This window comes from Callorhinus ursinus, unplaced genomic scaffold, assembly GCF_003265705.2.
Source record: "Callorhinus ursinus isolate GAN/ISIS: 27379988/994484 unplaced genomic scaffold, GSC_fseal_2.0 scaffold12, whole genome shotgun sequence".
Lineage (NCBI taxonomy): Eukaryota > Metazoa > Chordata > Mammalia > Carnivora > Otariidae > Callorhinus > Callorhinus ursinus.
In genome coordinates this window covers 64,108,073-64,124,103 of record NW_027397074.1, presented here as the reverse complement: position 1 = coordinate 64,124,103, position 16,031 = coordinate 64,108,073, and the positions used below count along the sequence as shown (strand labels likewise).

Genomic DNA, 16,031 nt, shown 5'->3' with positions numbered 1-16,031 from the left:
CAAAAATGTAGACTCTCATTGGCTTATGTCTTCCAAAGATCAAATTAAAGGAATGTCTCTCCTTACAATTGGATCAATTGCTCTCTCTTATTTAGACAGGAAGTTTAGTAAGTGTAGAAATCAAAATAGTTCTATGACTAGGTTTAATGATCCATATGAAATTATTTTTGATTAGTGGTACTTTATGAGCCAAAATGTATGATCTATTTGAAATTTTACATAGTGGTGTGTCTTCCCAAGGAGAGAAAAAAAACAGTTTTCTGTGGGCAGTTTTCAAAATACAGTTGATATTTGCTTTACCACCTCTCATTGTTCAAGTTAAGCTAAGCTCAGACTTTAAGGATGGTTCTACACATGCCAATAGCCAGGGTGCCTGACCTGTGGACACCCTGCACGTGAATTTGATGGCTTCGTTTTCATTGTATTTTCATTGTTCTGCACCAGTGCCCTACTATCATCTTGGAACATAAGAGAGAGAATAGTAGTAATGTTGGGAGGCTGCCCATGAGAGAATAACAGCATCCACTAAGCGCATTTCCTCACACAGTGATATCTCAGTCTATTCAAAAAGCCAGCACTCACCCGAAGCGTCTTATTCACAAAATGGATTCAAGTAGTAGTTTACTTTTTATTAATTGTTCATTGGCTCATTGTGTATCTCCCCCATCCCCAACCTAAAATGTAAGCCAATAAGAGCAGAGGCTTAGTCTGTATCTCCAGTGCCTAGAGAAACACCATCTCAAGGTCTGTGGTCTCTAAATGTGTGTCAAATGAATGAATGAATGAATGAATGAATGAGTTAATTAAAAACCCACTAACATAAGCTGGGCTCTGCTTTATTCATACAACTGACCATGTACTCAGGTATGGAGTCTTTCTTCCAATGAAACAAGTGTGATGGCCCACTCTGTGCTTGGCTTCCTTTTTCTCACTTCTGTGCTCCACATCTTATTCCTCTTCCTTCACAAGCCCCACCAGCTCTTCCACACTCATGGCCCACCCTGCCTCAGGCCTGGCTCAAGATGTTCCTCCCGTGAAAGCCTTGCTGAAATGTTCCAGTTCCCCTCGGGTCTTCCTTATCTGTGAACATCTCTTCTGTGATATTTTTCCAATATCTGGATTTACCCTCCTTTTGTATTTGCCTGGGAAATTCTTCACATATTTGTGTTTTGCATTCTCATTGGATCATTAGTTTCCTGAGGGAAGTATCTTACTTTCTTTTTCTTTTCTATCTTTTTTCTCTACTTCCACTCTTTGTCAGCTGGGAGCAAGTGGCTGTTCTCAGTAGAAAGAAGTTGTCGACTCCTTACCAGCAGACAAACCCCGAGTCCTTCCGACAGCACAATTAGGTCATGAAGCTCAGCCTGTGGCATTGCCTGCTGCCTGTCTCACTGGTATCCCTGTGGTGATAGGGGGATTGCATGGCTCTGGGATTAGTAATGGGATCCAGAGCCTTTTTACCTATTTAAATCATCAGCTCAGATCTAACCCTGCTTGCAATTTGGACTTCCAGTACCATAGACTCCTTAGAGAACTGAGGTGATCTGTGGAAAGTTTTGGTTTTGTTTTGTTTTTTTAGATGCCATTTTCACTACCATCCAGAAGAAAGTTATCTAAGACTCTTAACTATTTTGTCTCCCTAACAACAGCTGGATAGACATAGTGAGGAAACACTTAGCGTGTGGAACAACCCTTACCTAACACAAGCTTTCTCCCACCTTTTACTGAAAGCTTGGGATGAAATGAAGATCTGTGTGCAGGTGCATTAACGTGTCAGACAGACAATCAAAGAGCATCATTGGAATGAACCCAGAGACATCGAGATGCAATGAGAAGAGCAAGAGGAGAGTTATTTATCTGCATCTCAAATTTAAAATAACCAGGACTCAATCCCAACTGAAGGCTGGCAGTACTCTATGTCAGCCTTTATGTAAAATTGTTTAGAATAAAGCACCAACCAGGAATCTGAGGAAAGGCCAAATAATATTTTGACCTCCTTTAAGAGCTCCACTTCTCAGTCTAGAGAAATTAACTGATCCTTTCTAAATAATGGTTTGCCAATCTTATTCTGGAGAAGCCTACTAATGAGATTTATTTATTACTGATAAGTAGCTGCTAACAAAATAACTAGAACAATTATATCGGACAATTAACCTTTTCACTTAAAGCATGGGTTAACCACTGATAGATGAATGGATAAAGAAGAATGGGTAGATGAATGGATATGTATCATGGAATATTACACAGCTGTCAAAAGGATGAGATATTGCCATTTGCCACAACATGGAGGGACCTAGAGGGTATTATGCTAAGTGAAATCAGTCAGACTGAGAAAGACAAACACCATGATTTCATTCATATGTGGAATCTAAAAAAATTAAAAAAGAACAAACACACAAAAAAGCAGGATCAGACCTATAAATACAGAGAACAAACTGATGGTCGCCAGAAGGGGATGAGAAAAATGCGGGAAGTGGAGAGGGAGATACAGACTTCCAGTTATGGATGAGGGAATTTTATTCCCATGAATAAAAGGCACAGCAGAGGGGATAGAGTCAATGGTACTGTAATAGTGCTGTGTGGTATTGTGTGGGGACAGATGGGAGCTACACTCGCGGGGAGCACGGCACAACGTATGGAGCTGTGGAGTCACTATGCTGTGCACCTGGACCTGATGTAACACTGTGTGCCAACTATCCTCAAAAGAAATTTATACATAAAAAAAATAAAGTGCTGGTTAACCTTCCTTAAGGTTAAAAACACATTTGATGAAAGCAATGGATTCTCTCTCCAGAGGGACACATGCCCACTCAAAATTCTGTACAAAATTTTGGGAAATTCATGGATCCTCAGAAGCCCTGTCACATACCCCAGTAAAAACCCACTGAATTAAGGATTTCCAAATGCTGAATGTATTATTCAGATATCAGTAATTAGTAGTTTACTTTACAGGTGGGTTGAGTAAAATCCTAGGTTTAGATAGTGGGAAAAGGGTAAGTTTGGTGGTCATGTAAGTTTTAGAATATCTTTGGTAATTAAAAAAAAACTCAGTGATTATGAACCCACTTTGCATATACTGCCTTGCTTTAAACCCCCCAATTCTATTTTGTCAGTATTACAGATTCGTTGTGCATAAGGGGAAATTGAGGTGTCAAGCGGTCAGGAGACCTGCCCAATGTCACAGAGCTACTACGTAGAGTCTGGAGAGAGCACAGGTAACTTCATTTTTAAGGTCTTTCCCAAGTGGCAGGAAAACAACCCACAGTCTGTTGCCCTTTAAAGAAAACACTTTGATCTTGCTCTTAACAGCCAGCTCGAAATGACAATAACTTCCAAAAATAAAAAATAGCTCCCAGGGACACATAAATCTTTCTCTTTGGCACCCTGCAATAAGGCTTTGAGTCGCGTAGGGTGGTCTGCGGTGTCCTAAACTTGCCTCCATTCTGTACTTTTTGTCTTGGAGTCCAAACATCACTGTCTTTAAAAAAAGCATCAACGTAGCAGTTGGTGCCCGACTGAAGTGGTCAAGAGGTTGGGGTGATGTTGCAAGGGATGATGCAGGAGCGCATGTGGGTACATGACGCCTCTCTGCACCGGATTCTCTAAACTACCTCCAGTCCATGTTCCGTGCTAACACTGCACCATCGATGAGTTTGTGGGCCCCAAACGGGGCTGGCCATAACAGTTTCCAGTGTGTCCAATCACTTCCATGCAAGGAAGGCCTTTGTGTCCAGAAAGATCACGCTGCCCCGGGCACCTGTCACCCCCGTGTCATTCAGTTGCGTCAGGGAGAGATTCTGTTCTTTATGGCTTATTGTTCCATCTTCCAGGGTAACCTTTTAAAATGCCGGCAGCACTCTGCGGGTCCCCAGTGCGGAACTAGGGTCTCGGAATGGTTAGGGGATGGCGTGGGGTGAAAAGGGCAGAGGGTCTAAGACTGAGTCGAGTGGAGGTGATAAGGGGGAATAAGAAAAGGGACAGACAGTAAAATTTAGATTTCTTCACAGTTTTATACCCAGCCCCAGTCCAAACCCGGAGGTTCTCCCATGTGGAAGGGGGGCCCCTCATAGCCTGAGGCAACTTTCTCCTACCTCGAAACTGCTACGGTTTCAGAGTGATGTGTTCGTCCACTGGAGGTCCCAGAGAGAATCATCAGGATTTCTCCTACCAGAGGAATAGCAACCGTGAGAGAGGGTTTTTATGTTTTGGTCTTGTTAAGAAAACACAGTTACTATATTCAAGGCAATGTTCATTTTAACTTGCCTGCGTTTTGACCATTTATATGTGTAATTTTATTTATTTTTTTATGTATTGAAATCAATATGAATAAAACGTTGTTATAACTTTGGTATTTACTTGGTGGTGACACACTTCCGCTCTTTCAGAAACCTGTGGCACAAAGTGGTGAATCAGATCAATGGCTTCATTGGACTGATTTCAGTGAGTCAACCAGTCAACCAAGAGATTTCAGAGAGTGCTAAAATTTTGTCAGAATTGGGGTCCAGCCCACAGATACAGGTAACTTTTTTTTTTTTAAGATTTTATTTATTTGACAGAGAGAGAGAGAGCAAGCACACAAGCAAGGGGAATGGCAGGCAGAAGGAGAAGCAGTCTTTCCACTGAGCAGGGACCCCAATGCGGGTCTCGATCCCAGGACCCCAGGATCATGACCTGAGCCAAAAGCAGACACTTAACCGACTGAGCCACCCAGGCGCCCCGACACAGGTAACTTTTATTTACAAGTAATGGTACAGCAACTCCGTCCACATGGTGTAATCTGATAAATGACAGGGAGAACTAGACCAGTTCTCCTTCCTCAGTAGCACTCTGAGCACACACTCACTCTGCTGATAAATTGAACACAGATGCACTCATGCACAAACACACACACACAGTTCAAAAAAATAAATGTTACTTTTATATTTCCTCAGAGAGACAGCTCAACATTTTAGAAAAGATATAAAGAGGCAAAATATACTATTGGCTACATAAATGATTGAATAATCAAATATACACTACTCTTAAAACTAGCAAATTAATAGATTCACCTTGTGTTTCTTATGTCATATGTTTTTGCAAGTTCACTTCCAGTTTTGGAGCTGCATTAACTGAGGCTTAGTTTTTACGTAAATACACTAGTGATAAGACCTATCATATTAGTTTCGCTTATCTCTGGTTTCATATTACAACATTAGATATTTTTACTCTCTACTATTGATTTCTATGTCAAATTCAATTACAACAGAGATATAGGAAGGTGTGTGCTAGTTTGTGAAAAGGATACACAGAACAGGAAGGAGCTCTAGATTCACAAATAGGTGGATTTCTAGAGGAATATAGAATAGAAAAAAAACAGCAAGATGGCCTATGAAAAGGCAACTTATTAATAGATAATGCCCTTACCATAAGCTCAAATGATAATATGATTTTTTAAAAGCCCTACCCTTTGTTTATAATTCTAAATCTAGGAATCTATCTTATAGAAATAATCAGAGATGTGGACAAAAAATTGTATGTGAAAATGTACACCTCAGCCATATTTAACTGCCAAGACATTAGAAACAATCAAATGTTCAACAAGAGGAAATTTGTATAAGACATTATAGTATATCTAAGCAATGGAAAACTCTACAGTTACTAAAATTCGTATCCTTGAAGAATATTTATTGCCACAGATAAAGTGCCATGTATGAGAATGATGTTCATTTCATCAGATCTGACTGGCCGCTTGGAAGAAACTAAAATTGACTTTATGGAACAAAAGGCTACAAAGCCTTCCAGAAAACTGGCCTGGCATCTGGCCCACAGGCTGAACCTTACAGGTGGTGAAACAGGTCAGGGACCATGGTGACTTTGATAAGAGAGAATTTTGCACAAATTTATAGTAAAGCAGGTAAAATCTGGTGGAGAGAGTTTCTTGGCTTGGGGAAGAACAGAAATCTGAAAGACTGATCCATTTATCTGAATCATCCAAGTAAAGGCTTTGTTACCGAAGTTGTTCTGTCTGCATGAGACCAAAAGTTCATTTTCCGCTAATTAGTGAGTGGCAGCTTCTGAGGAAGATGAGGCCAGTTGCAGACGAAATAGCTACATTTGGTTTAGACAACTGAGTGCTAGGGTAAGTAAACAATGTTTTGACTACATCAGTTAGCTACAATAATAAAAATGAAATGCCTCTAGACTTTAATAAAAGCATCGTTTATGTACTGTATATGTGTATGAACACACTACTATAGTGTATGTCTATACCATATATACGTATGGTATATGTATATACTACTATATGGACGTGTTCATTTGAGATGGCAGAAGCTCCTGCCTGAGGCTCAGGTCAAATCTTTACCCATTCGAAACTCAAGCAATAATGAGCCATTGCGTTTCTTCATATTTTATTTTGAAATCACATACAGGCCATTGATTTCTTTCTGGGGCAGATAGTTGGGTGTAGCAGTTGAAACTTGGTTCAAATCTTGTCCTCTGGATTAGCTGCCTCATTAACTGTTTGATGTGAGTCGTCAGCAAACATTACCTGTTATTTTCCTGTAGTTGAACTCCTCTGGAATGAGGAACTAGAATTCTAAGGGTTGTTAGGCAGTGTTAGCTCTATTCCTCACCCTTGAACAGGCACTCTGACATACTCATTATTTCCATCTCCATCCTTTTCTCTAGAATCACCAGATTTCAGAGTTGACCATTAGGTAGCCCCACCTGTAAATTCCATTTACAACATGCCCAACGAGTAATTGTCCAGCCTCAGCCCTCACCACCAAAGTGAGAGGAAGCTTATATCCCCACAGAGCCCTTCATCTTCGGCCAGCGTTAGCAATTAGGAAAACTAGTGAAGTTGAATCCATCTCCTCAAATCAGTATTCTATGATCCTAGTTCTGTTCCTCAGAGTCACACTGATAAATGTTGTTCCTTTGCTACATGAGAGCCCTTTAATCATTCCCCAGGAAGGCTGTTAAGTCTCCAGTGAGCCTTCTCCTCCCGAGGCAAGACAACTTTTCTTCCTGTGCCATGGGTTCACCTCCCTCCGCCATCTTGATCACTTTCCTGTAAACACACTCATTTATCCATTTCTTTCTAAAAGTGGCTCTGGACCATGGGCTCTGATGGGAGCACAACACAACAGTCAGACCAACACAACATTAAGCAGGCGTGACCACCTCCCTTTTCCTAGACACTATAGATCTGTTAATTTAGCCTAAGCTTAGATGAATTTGGGGGCTATCATGTTACACACTTGATTTGGACCCCTACTGGCCCAAATTCTACATCTCATATTTTTTCTCACATTGCTATGCATTTCTGTGCAGGACTCTTTATTTAACCCTATTACATTTCTTCCTTCCTTTTCCTTTTTTTTTTTTTTTAAGATTCCAGTCTGCTAAGATCTAATGAATTTTCTGTCCCTCCAAGTATTGTTCTATTTGCAGATCTATTTGCATGTCTTCTGTATGTCCATCTGCTCCATTAATAATGATAAATGTTGAACAGAAATTGGCACAGGACAGAGAGGCCTTCAGGTTGACATTGACCTATTATTTAGCACCTTTCAGGAAAAGCTGTTTATCCAGTTACAAATCCTCCCAAATACCCCACCATCTAGTATTAATATCTCCTTTTGGATAACCATCATCAAGAAATACTGTGAAGTACTTTGTTGAAATACAGGTGCATAATGTCTATTACATTTCCCCTCTCTACTAAATTAAAAAGATAAAGGAGGAATATTGACCCACCAGTTCTCGGTGATTATTATTTTTTTTTCCTAAGGGTTTTCAAACCATCCTATTCATTTATTAAAAAATATGTGTTCAGTGTCTGCTATGTTCCAGGCTTAGTGCTAGACACAAGACAATAGGATCCATGCCCTCAGGGAGTTTGCTGCCTTTAAAAATGCATTCTAGACTTTTCCCTAGAAACAATACCTGTTGCTCCCCTCCTTTGCAAAGTTTGGCAGAAAGTTAAGCACAGCACATCCTCAATAAAAATTTGTTTTATTGAATTTAATAACTGTTATAAATAACAACTATTGAGTACTTACCTGTGACATGCATTATGCTAAGTACCTTAGTCAATTATGACATTTAATTTTGATAACGCACTTTCCCCTATTTTGCAGATAAGGAAACTGAGGCACAGAGTTGTGAGGTGATTTGCCCACGCTTGCACATCTCGTGAGTGGTAGAGATGTGGATAGAAACCCAGTTGTGTGGCATTAGAGACCACACAGGCTTACCCACTCTACTATACTGATGATTCATCTACTGTAGTAGGATTAATGAAAAGAAGGTCTCATTTTGTAAGCCAAATATTTGTAAGTTTTCTAAAAGTAAGCAAACAATCATCAAATCTATCAAACAATTCTAGTGGAAATATACATATTTTAGGTAAATTTTTATCTGAAAACAAGCACTTCCCACAGAAACAACAGAAGTGTAAAATTACAATACTTTATGATGATAATATAATATTCTCAGCACAATGCTGAGTTAGGACTTCCTCATCCACATCACTGCTATTTCACAGAAATCATTTCATTTTTAGAAGGTTCTTTAGATGTTATGTTTTCATTTACAAACCAGATGGATGATGGGCTCAGGTAAATTCTAAGGGCTTTCCAATCTCAAGATTCTATGATTTATTTTGCAGAAGTAAATTTCCAATTCTACTGAGTTCCTTTTTTTCATCTGACTTAAAAGAACTGAAAGGAATTTTTTGATCTGAACATAAAGCATCCATCTTTTGCTGTACGTGATGAAAAAGCCTTGATAGAAATTTATTTTAATTAGTCACAAAAATCATTTAATATTTTTCTCAGAAACAAGGGCTAGCTAAGACCCTTCTGAGACTCCGTAGTGTATATATTGACACTTTTTCTAAGCATATTCATTCTTGATCTGTTTTTCTCATGATACTGTTATGCTTCATAACTCTGCCATGGAGTTAATATTCTCTGAACAAACAAAAATAACCCTGCCTTTATTCTGTGATTAAAAAGGCCCTAGAAGGCAAACCCACGGGTGACCAATTAGAAAAAAAGTAATGAGAAGCTACCACTACATGTATTTCCATCCTTTTAAAATATTCCCAACACTAAACTACTTAATAAGCGAGTTGGTGAGGTACAGATCAAATATTTCATAATCTCACCTTTTGGAATGATTGTCTTGTCATTCTTATCCAGGGCCTTGCCTTCCTAAACCAGAGGAAGTGCTTGGAGCCAATGTGTTCCTCTGTGTATCTAAAATTAAGTACCCAGTTGGTGGTTAAATTAAGATCTGACCTTGAACAACTGAAACAAGCAGTTCCTGGCACACAATAAAGTATTACCCATGACTTCTCTAGACTCTCATCAAAAGAAACATAAGCCCACAGAAGTATAATAAGATTATCTGTGTCCTGATTGGTTCAAAGAGCGCTCATGAAAACAAATGATCTGCCAACCCAGCTGCAGTGAGGGGTCCTGCTGAGGGAACCAAGCAAAACCACTTCAGTAGAATTTTTACGTATCTTAAAATTAGTTGTTTGAAAGACAAAACTGTGAGTCTGTGAGTCTGTGTGTCTACAGCTCCAAATCCACTTGTAATCAATTTTTAACACACACATTTTCTCGTTCTTCATCTTTTAGACTCACATCAAATCTCATTAAATACAGTCTTCTTGGTGTATGAATTTACTGCCTTTCGTTTGATTTGCGTTGCATACCTGCCAGTCTGATACACCGATGGGGATATGACATTCAGTGACATCTAATCTAATCAAGGATTTTTAGGTCAAGTTATAAAACATATAGTCTGAAAAAAAGTGAGCAGCTGATGTACAGCAGCAGAAAAATCAAGATTTTAATTGGGGAGGGTTATTTCCTGTTTTAAAAAAACCCAATACAGTTGAGTGTCTTACTGATTTTCTAATGAAAATAATCTGCCTTAAATTTGTTTTGACATGGCTCTCCTTGGATTAGCTTCGGCCACCGTCAGCATTCACAAAGCCATCTGGCTTCTGTCCCCAGCACTTCACTAAAACAACTCTTCTAAAGGGCGTCAATGCCCTCCTAGTGTCTAAAGACACTGTGTGTATTACGTTTCAGACCCTCTGTTAGATTTCTGCCTTTGGTCCCTCCCTTTCTCCTGAACTGACTACTTCTAGCCTTCGGGGAGCACTATATGCTTTTGTTTTTCTTCTATCTGTCTGACCCATTTTTTGGACTTGGTGTCAATGAATAAACATATCAACTGTAGTGAATTTACCAGTTTTACTTTCAAACTTGGAATGCCATAAATATGAAATCAGAGGTCCTAGCTCTTGTTTGTGACAGAAGAGGCTGTATTTCAGTCATTCTCAGAGCAGACCTTGAGAAATATTATGTATTTATACCACTATTAACTGTATCTTGAAATGGTCAAGGTTGAGGGTTAGAACATTGTGCATGTTTTATAACTATTAATATAATTTGGAATTTTTCAATAAAAATTCTTATAAAAATGGCATTGTGAAACCCTTTAATTTTTATACAATACGTTTTTAAACTAACAATATTAAAAATTCATATGAAGGCTTAGAGTACAATGCAATTTATGGATAAAATCTATACCCAACATTTAAAAATGTGGTTTGGCATATTTCAGGGACATTTCTGCTCTTATACCAATCAATTTATGGCTGTTTTATCCATTTATATAATAGTTATTATAGATCTCCTTAGATCACACAATATTTAAAATAAAGCTTAAAATAACAAAGGACAAAAAAGAGACCGGGTACCAAATAAATGAAAATATGTTCCTGATGTTGTAGGCCCATGAACAAGTCTTGCCTTACCACTTCTTGTCTCTGTCACCTTAGATTTGCTGTTTAAATTTTTTGAGACTCAATTTTTTTCATCTGAAATGAGTAATAATAATAACCATAATAATGAAAATAATAATATAATGACCATGACACCCACCATTTTTAAGAGGTCTATTCCTCGAACAGTTAATCTTCTCTACACACACAATAAAGCATGTTTTGAGTAATTCAAATATTTAAAAGAATGATCTGTTCATACGCTTATAATCATTTCCATATTTGCCTGTTTTGGAAGTTGGCTTTTCCTGCTGATCTTCTCAAAATGGAAACAAAGTGAATCAGATTTTTGAACAGTGGACTTCGGGTTTGCCTGGAAAGAGTGTTTCAAGCAAAGAGTATGATCAAGCAGTGAATTTTGCATACAACTGCTGTTCTCAGGAAAGCACATATAATGATACTGACATCCAAATACATGTCCTTGTATCCTTTTATGGCAAGAAATCCATGTCCTGTTCCACAATGATAATTATAGCAACTAAAATGACGAGTCTTAGGTTGAAAGGGCTGAAGCACAGTGTTAGAAGGACTGTCCCTGGAAGCACCTATCTTATTTGGGGAACGAAGGATTTGGGTAGCATTGTACATTAACTTCCAGAAGGCATGTGGCTTCCTGGCCTTCATGTTTAAGGCACCTGCTGCTACTCACGCCTTACTTGCTCATAGGTACTACGTGTTCCTGAAAACATGGGGCTTGCAGGCCTTTGCCCGTGAGTTAAAAATATAGATCTTGCTAAGATTAGCCAAACAATCACATCCACCCCCACCCCGACAAAACCATTTATCAGATTCCTTTCTGATCCGGCCCTTTCTTTATAAAAGCCTTATCAGACTGCAATTTTATCTTTGCCTACTGGGCAAAATGGTGTGGTCCAAACTCCTTGGAGAATCCTGCTTTGTTTTGTCCCATTATTTTGCAGTTTAGTAAGCAACATCTATGTACGTGTCACTTGGTTTCATTTTTACTTTGAAATACAGTATTTCCAATTTTCTCCTCCCCCTTCCTCCCTTTCTTGCACTTGTTCATTATTTTGGTTGTGCAGGGTTGTGATTTAAAAAATACCCATTTTATTTCAATTGTATATAAAACAGCAGAAAAATGTGAGACAGAAAAGAAATACTTTATTTCTGGTGTTCATCCAAGGACTTTGGTAAGTGGTTGTTTGCTTTCGCTGTGCTTTCTACTGTTTTGTTTTGTTTCTCAGACTTAAAAACCAAAACTGTGAGTCAAATGGATCAGCACCACACTCCACCAGGGCGCTGATGTCACAGGCCTCTGAGGAAGCTGCATCCTTGGCATCGCTCCTGCCATCCAGTTTCCATACAGCAGCACAAAGGCAAGTGACAAGAAAGCGGTTTTTAGTAAGGCACCACTGTAGATAGCCCGCTAAGCCAATGGTGAGCAAAAAGGGGAAGAGTTCTGTCCTGGCACTTAGTTATGTGCACTTTATCCCCGGTGTCTGCTAAAGTGCTCACCACGTTGGAAGCACACATGAAATATATGCTAAATGCTTTCTAAACACTGTGACTTGTTCATCTGGGTTAGCAGTTTTTTCTTTCCTTTTTTTTTTTAAGATTCATTCATTTATTTGAGAGAGAGAGAGAGAGAGCACAAGAGAGCGGGGAGGAGAGACAGAGGCAGAGCAGACTCCATGCTGAGTGTGGAGCCCAACATGGGGCTTGATCTCATGATCCTGAGATCGCAACCTGAGCCAAAACCAAGAGTCAGAAGCTCAACCAACTGTGCCACCCAGGCGCCCCAGCACTTATTTCTTATTTATTTTAACTAAAGTTGAATTCAATTAAAACTGAGTCATAGTAAATTTCAAGCTCATCTAGCTTCATGGCTTTTTTTTTTTTTTAGATTTTATTTATTTATTTGACAGAGAGAGACACAGCGAAAGAGGGAACACAAGCAGAAGGAGTGGGAGAGGGAGAAGCAGGCTTCCCGGGGAGCAGGGAGCCCGACTCGGGGCTCAATCCCAGGATCCTGGGATCACGACCCAGAGGCAGGTTCTTTCTTTTCAGGAAAGCAGGTTGATATAATTAATTTTCACTACCATGGAAGACATTTCAGGAACATCAAAGAGAAAGAACCCTGGATTGAAAGAAGGCCGGGAATTTGGAGAACAAAGACATACACATGTTTGAGTTTTAGAAAAAGAGAAAATGGCTTTACATTAATAGACCATCAAAGTACTCTGAGAGTATTTATTTTTCTTCTTGTCTTTTGTATATTGATCTCTTATCTATCCCAAATTGATATTGTGCTAAGACAAGGAGACTTTCACTACTCTTAGTATCTTATTTAACATAAACATAATCATAATCAAGACTATATAATAGAACTTTATATTGGTAGCCAAAGTAAAATTTGAATTACTGAAAATTCAGTATTGTATACTGTATTTTCTGAAAAGAAGGATGTTTTTCATGTGCACCTGTTATGTTTCAATGTTTTTGAAGCTACTAATGCATGAAATTCCATCAACTAATATTTGTTTATGAACAAGAACATTTTAATATTAATTGTTATAGAAAAGTTATCTGAAGTTGGTAAAGAAAACTTACCATGTTAAAACCCAACAATCTCAATGTAAATCCATCCTTTCTACTATTAAAAGACCCTCTTCTTGCTGCTCTTGCTTTCAGATCTTTATTTTTTATACTTCAACTTTGACCCACTGTTTTGTGTATGTTCAAATGATTTCAATATAAAAGGTAAGCTTAGTGATTCTTTGAGGAAACTAGAAAAACGTGATTATTTCTGCTAGACTTAGATGTATCTCTAGTAAAACAGTATAAGTAATGGGACAGAATACTCTGGATTTTCCCAAATGGTATTTCTACTAAATATTTGGCTTAGTTGTGACTTGATTTGAGGACCTAATATGCAATTATCATACAAATAGGGCAATTTGCATTTCCTTCACAGGTCCTATAATATCAAAAATATTAAAATCAAGTTGAGTTTTGAGGGTTTTTTTTCTTAAAGATTTATTTATTTATATGAGAGAGAGAGCAGAGTGAGTGAGAGAGAACACTAGTTGGGGGAGCAGGGGCAGAAGGAGAGGGGGAAGCAGACTCCCTGCTGAGCAGGGAGCCCAAGGCAGGGCTCCACCCCAGGACCCTGGGATCATGACGCCCCAAGTTTTGAGGTTTGTTAAAGTGTTTTTATGTGGCTTGGAATGTTTAGGTAATTTCCCAATCCTGAAGATCTGAACCATTCAGTCTCAGTGTAAGCAAATACTTTCAAGGGGACTTTGGGTGGGATAGAACAGTGAACCGATTCACGGGCTATGGAGCATCTTACAAAGTCAAGAATGGTAGGACCCAGAGAAGCAGAATTCTCACCCATGCTATATTTGGCAAATATTTGTTGAGCATGTACTATGCCAGGTACTGCCCTAGACCCCCAGTGACCTACCAGGTCCCTATTCCTGAAGTATTTACTTTTACGTTGGTGAAGTAAATATTAAACAAGAAAATAAATTGTAGTAAACTTTATGAAGAAAATAAGCATGACAATCGTTGGTAACAAATATGTCACATAGGAATCCCCACAAGTAATGGATCAGTTTGGGGACTTAATTCTAGTGCTTACTAAACTGGGATTTAGGGATTAAGGAGGCGTTTCCTGTTTCAAACAAGTTGTGCGTTTCTTTAACCACTGAACAAGGTTAAGCACTTTATTTTTCAGAAAATTTAACCAGAAAAAATGAATCTCTGAGAGGGGGAATTGGTACCCAATTCAACTACAAGATTATTTGAGTTCTGTATTCAGATAATTATATCCTGCAACTGAAAAACACAAGGAAATGCTAGCACATTCCTATATCCATCTGTTCCTTCACTAGGATCACACTATTTAGATTATTACAGCTAAATAGAATGGTGTGTTATTTGGGAGGGCAAGTCATCCCTCATCATTTTTCTTTTAAAAATATTTTTGTTATGGGGCGCCTTGGTGGCTCAGTCGGTTAAGCGGCTGCCTTCAGCTCAGGTCATGATCCCAGGGTCCTGGAATCGAGTCCCACATTGGGCTCCCTGCTCAGTGGGGAGTCTGCTTCTCCCTCTCCCACTCCCCCTGCTTGTGTTCCCTCTCTCGCTGTCTCTCTCTGTCAAATAAATAAATAAAATCTTAAATCAATAAATAAAATATGTACTCATTCTTAGTCTCAAAATCATACATTCCCTTATTCAATAAGTCTTTTCAGAGCAGTGCTATGTGCCAGACATACTGTTCAGGATACAGGAATGAATAAAACATATTACCCTCTGACATACAGGGATTTTTATCTGTTGGAGTATTGGCTTGAACTGAACATTGGGTTTGTGAGAGAGGAGACCAGGATGGAGCCCAAGCAGCTGGAAGTATAGAGTTACCATTAACTAAGATGGAAAATGTTCCAGAAGGAGCAGGTTTAAAAGAGGTGGAATAGGAGCTCAGTTTGGGTCATGTAAAGCTTGAAATACCTATTAAAGTCCAAGAGGAAAAGTTCAATAGGCTGGTGAATGTGAGTCCATATTTAGGGAGGTGGGGGGAAGGCTGAGCTGCAGAAATAAATTAGTGATATTTAAAGCCATGAGGCTAGGGGAGCCTGAGTGGCTCAGTTGTTAAGCATCTGCCTCCAGGTCGTGATTCCTAGGTCCTGGGATCGAGCCCCGCATCAGGCTCCCTGCTCCGCGGGAAGCCTGCTTCTCCCTCTCCCACTCTCCCTGCTTGTGTTCCCTCTTTCGCTGTGTCTCTCTCTCTGTCAAATAAATAAATAAAATCTAAAAAAAAAAAAAAAAGCCATGAGGCTAGATGAGCTCACCAAATGAATACCCGTAGATGTAAAAATAAATACATTCAAGGGATGAGGCCTAGGGTTAACCGAAGCTTCAAGATAGAATGTAAGCCAAGGGAAGAAAAATATTTGCAGCATGAGGGAGTGACCAACTGTATCAAATTCTGCTGCTAGCTCAAGTAAGATGAGGACTAAGAACTGACCATTGGACTCAGCAAACTTTAGGTTTGTTTTCTATTCCAAAATCATCTCAGTAACCGTCCAGGCTTGCTTTCGTGATTTCCCATCTCTCTCCCACTCTGCCCCTCTTCTCGGTATGGGGAAGGGAGACAGCGTTCTTATGTTTGGGGTGTTATTGGACCCGTATGTAGCTCCTTCAATTGGGGAAT

At 39.1% G+C, this 16,031-nt stretch overlaps 1 protein-coding gene and 1 long non-coding RNA gene across 6 annotated transcripts in view; one reads left to right on the top strand and one right to left on the bottom strand.

Moving 5' to 3' along the window:
* Positions 1 to 9,544, bottom strand: part of ASB15 (ankyrin repeat and SOCS box containing 15) — a 31,419-nt gene extending 21,875 nt beyond the window's left edge. For all 5 annotated transcript variants that reach the window (XM_073899141.1, XM_073899140.1, XM_073899142.1 and 2 more), the window contains exons 1-2: positions 9,158 to 9,544; positions 4,092 to 4,164 (exon numbers count right to left, since the gene is read on the bottom strand). Coding sequence is in view for 1 of the 5 variants with exons in the window: in XM_073899139.1 (XP_073755240.1) it covers positions 4,092 to 4,153 (62 nt within the window). In the remaining 4 variants the exon portion in view is untranslated. The remainder of the gene's footprint in view (positions 1 to 4,091; positions 4,165 to 9,157) is intronic.
* Positions 9,545 to 11,267: 1,723 nt separating this feature from the next.
* Positions 11,268 to 13,471, top strand: LOC141373900 (uncharacterized). The gene is made up of 3 exons (XR_012380313.1): positions 11,268 to 11,562; positions 12,058 to 12,193; positions 12,743 to 13,471. It is a non-coding gene; the product is annotated as an uncharacterized lncRNA (long non-coding RNA).
* Positions 13,472 to 16,031: the final 2,560 nt, after the last annotated feature.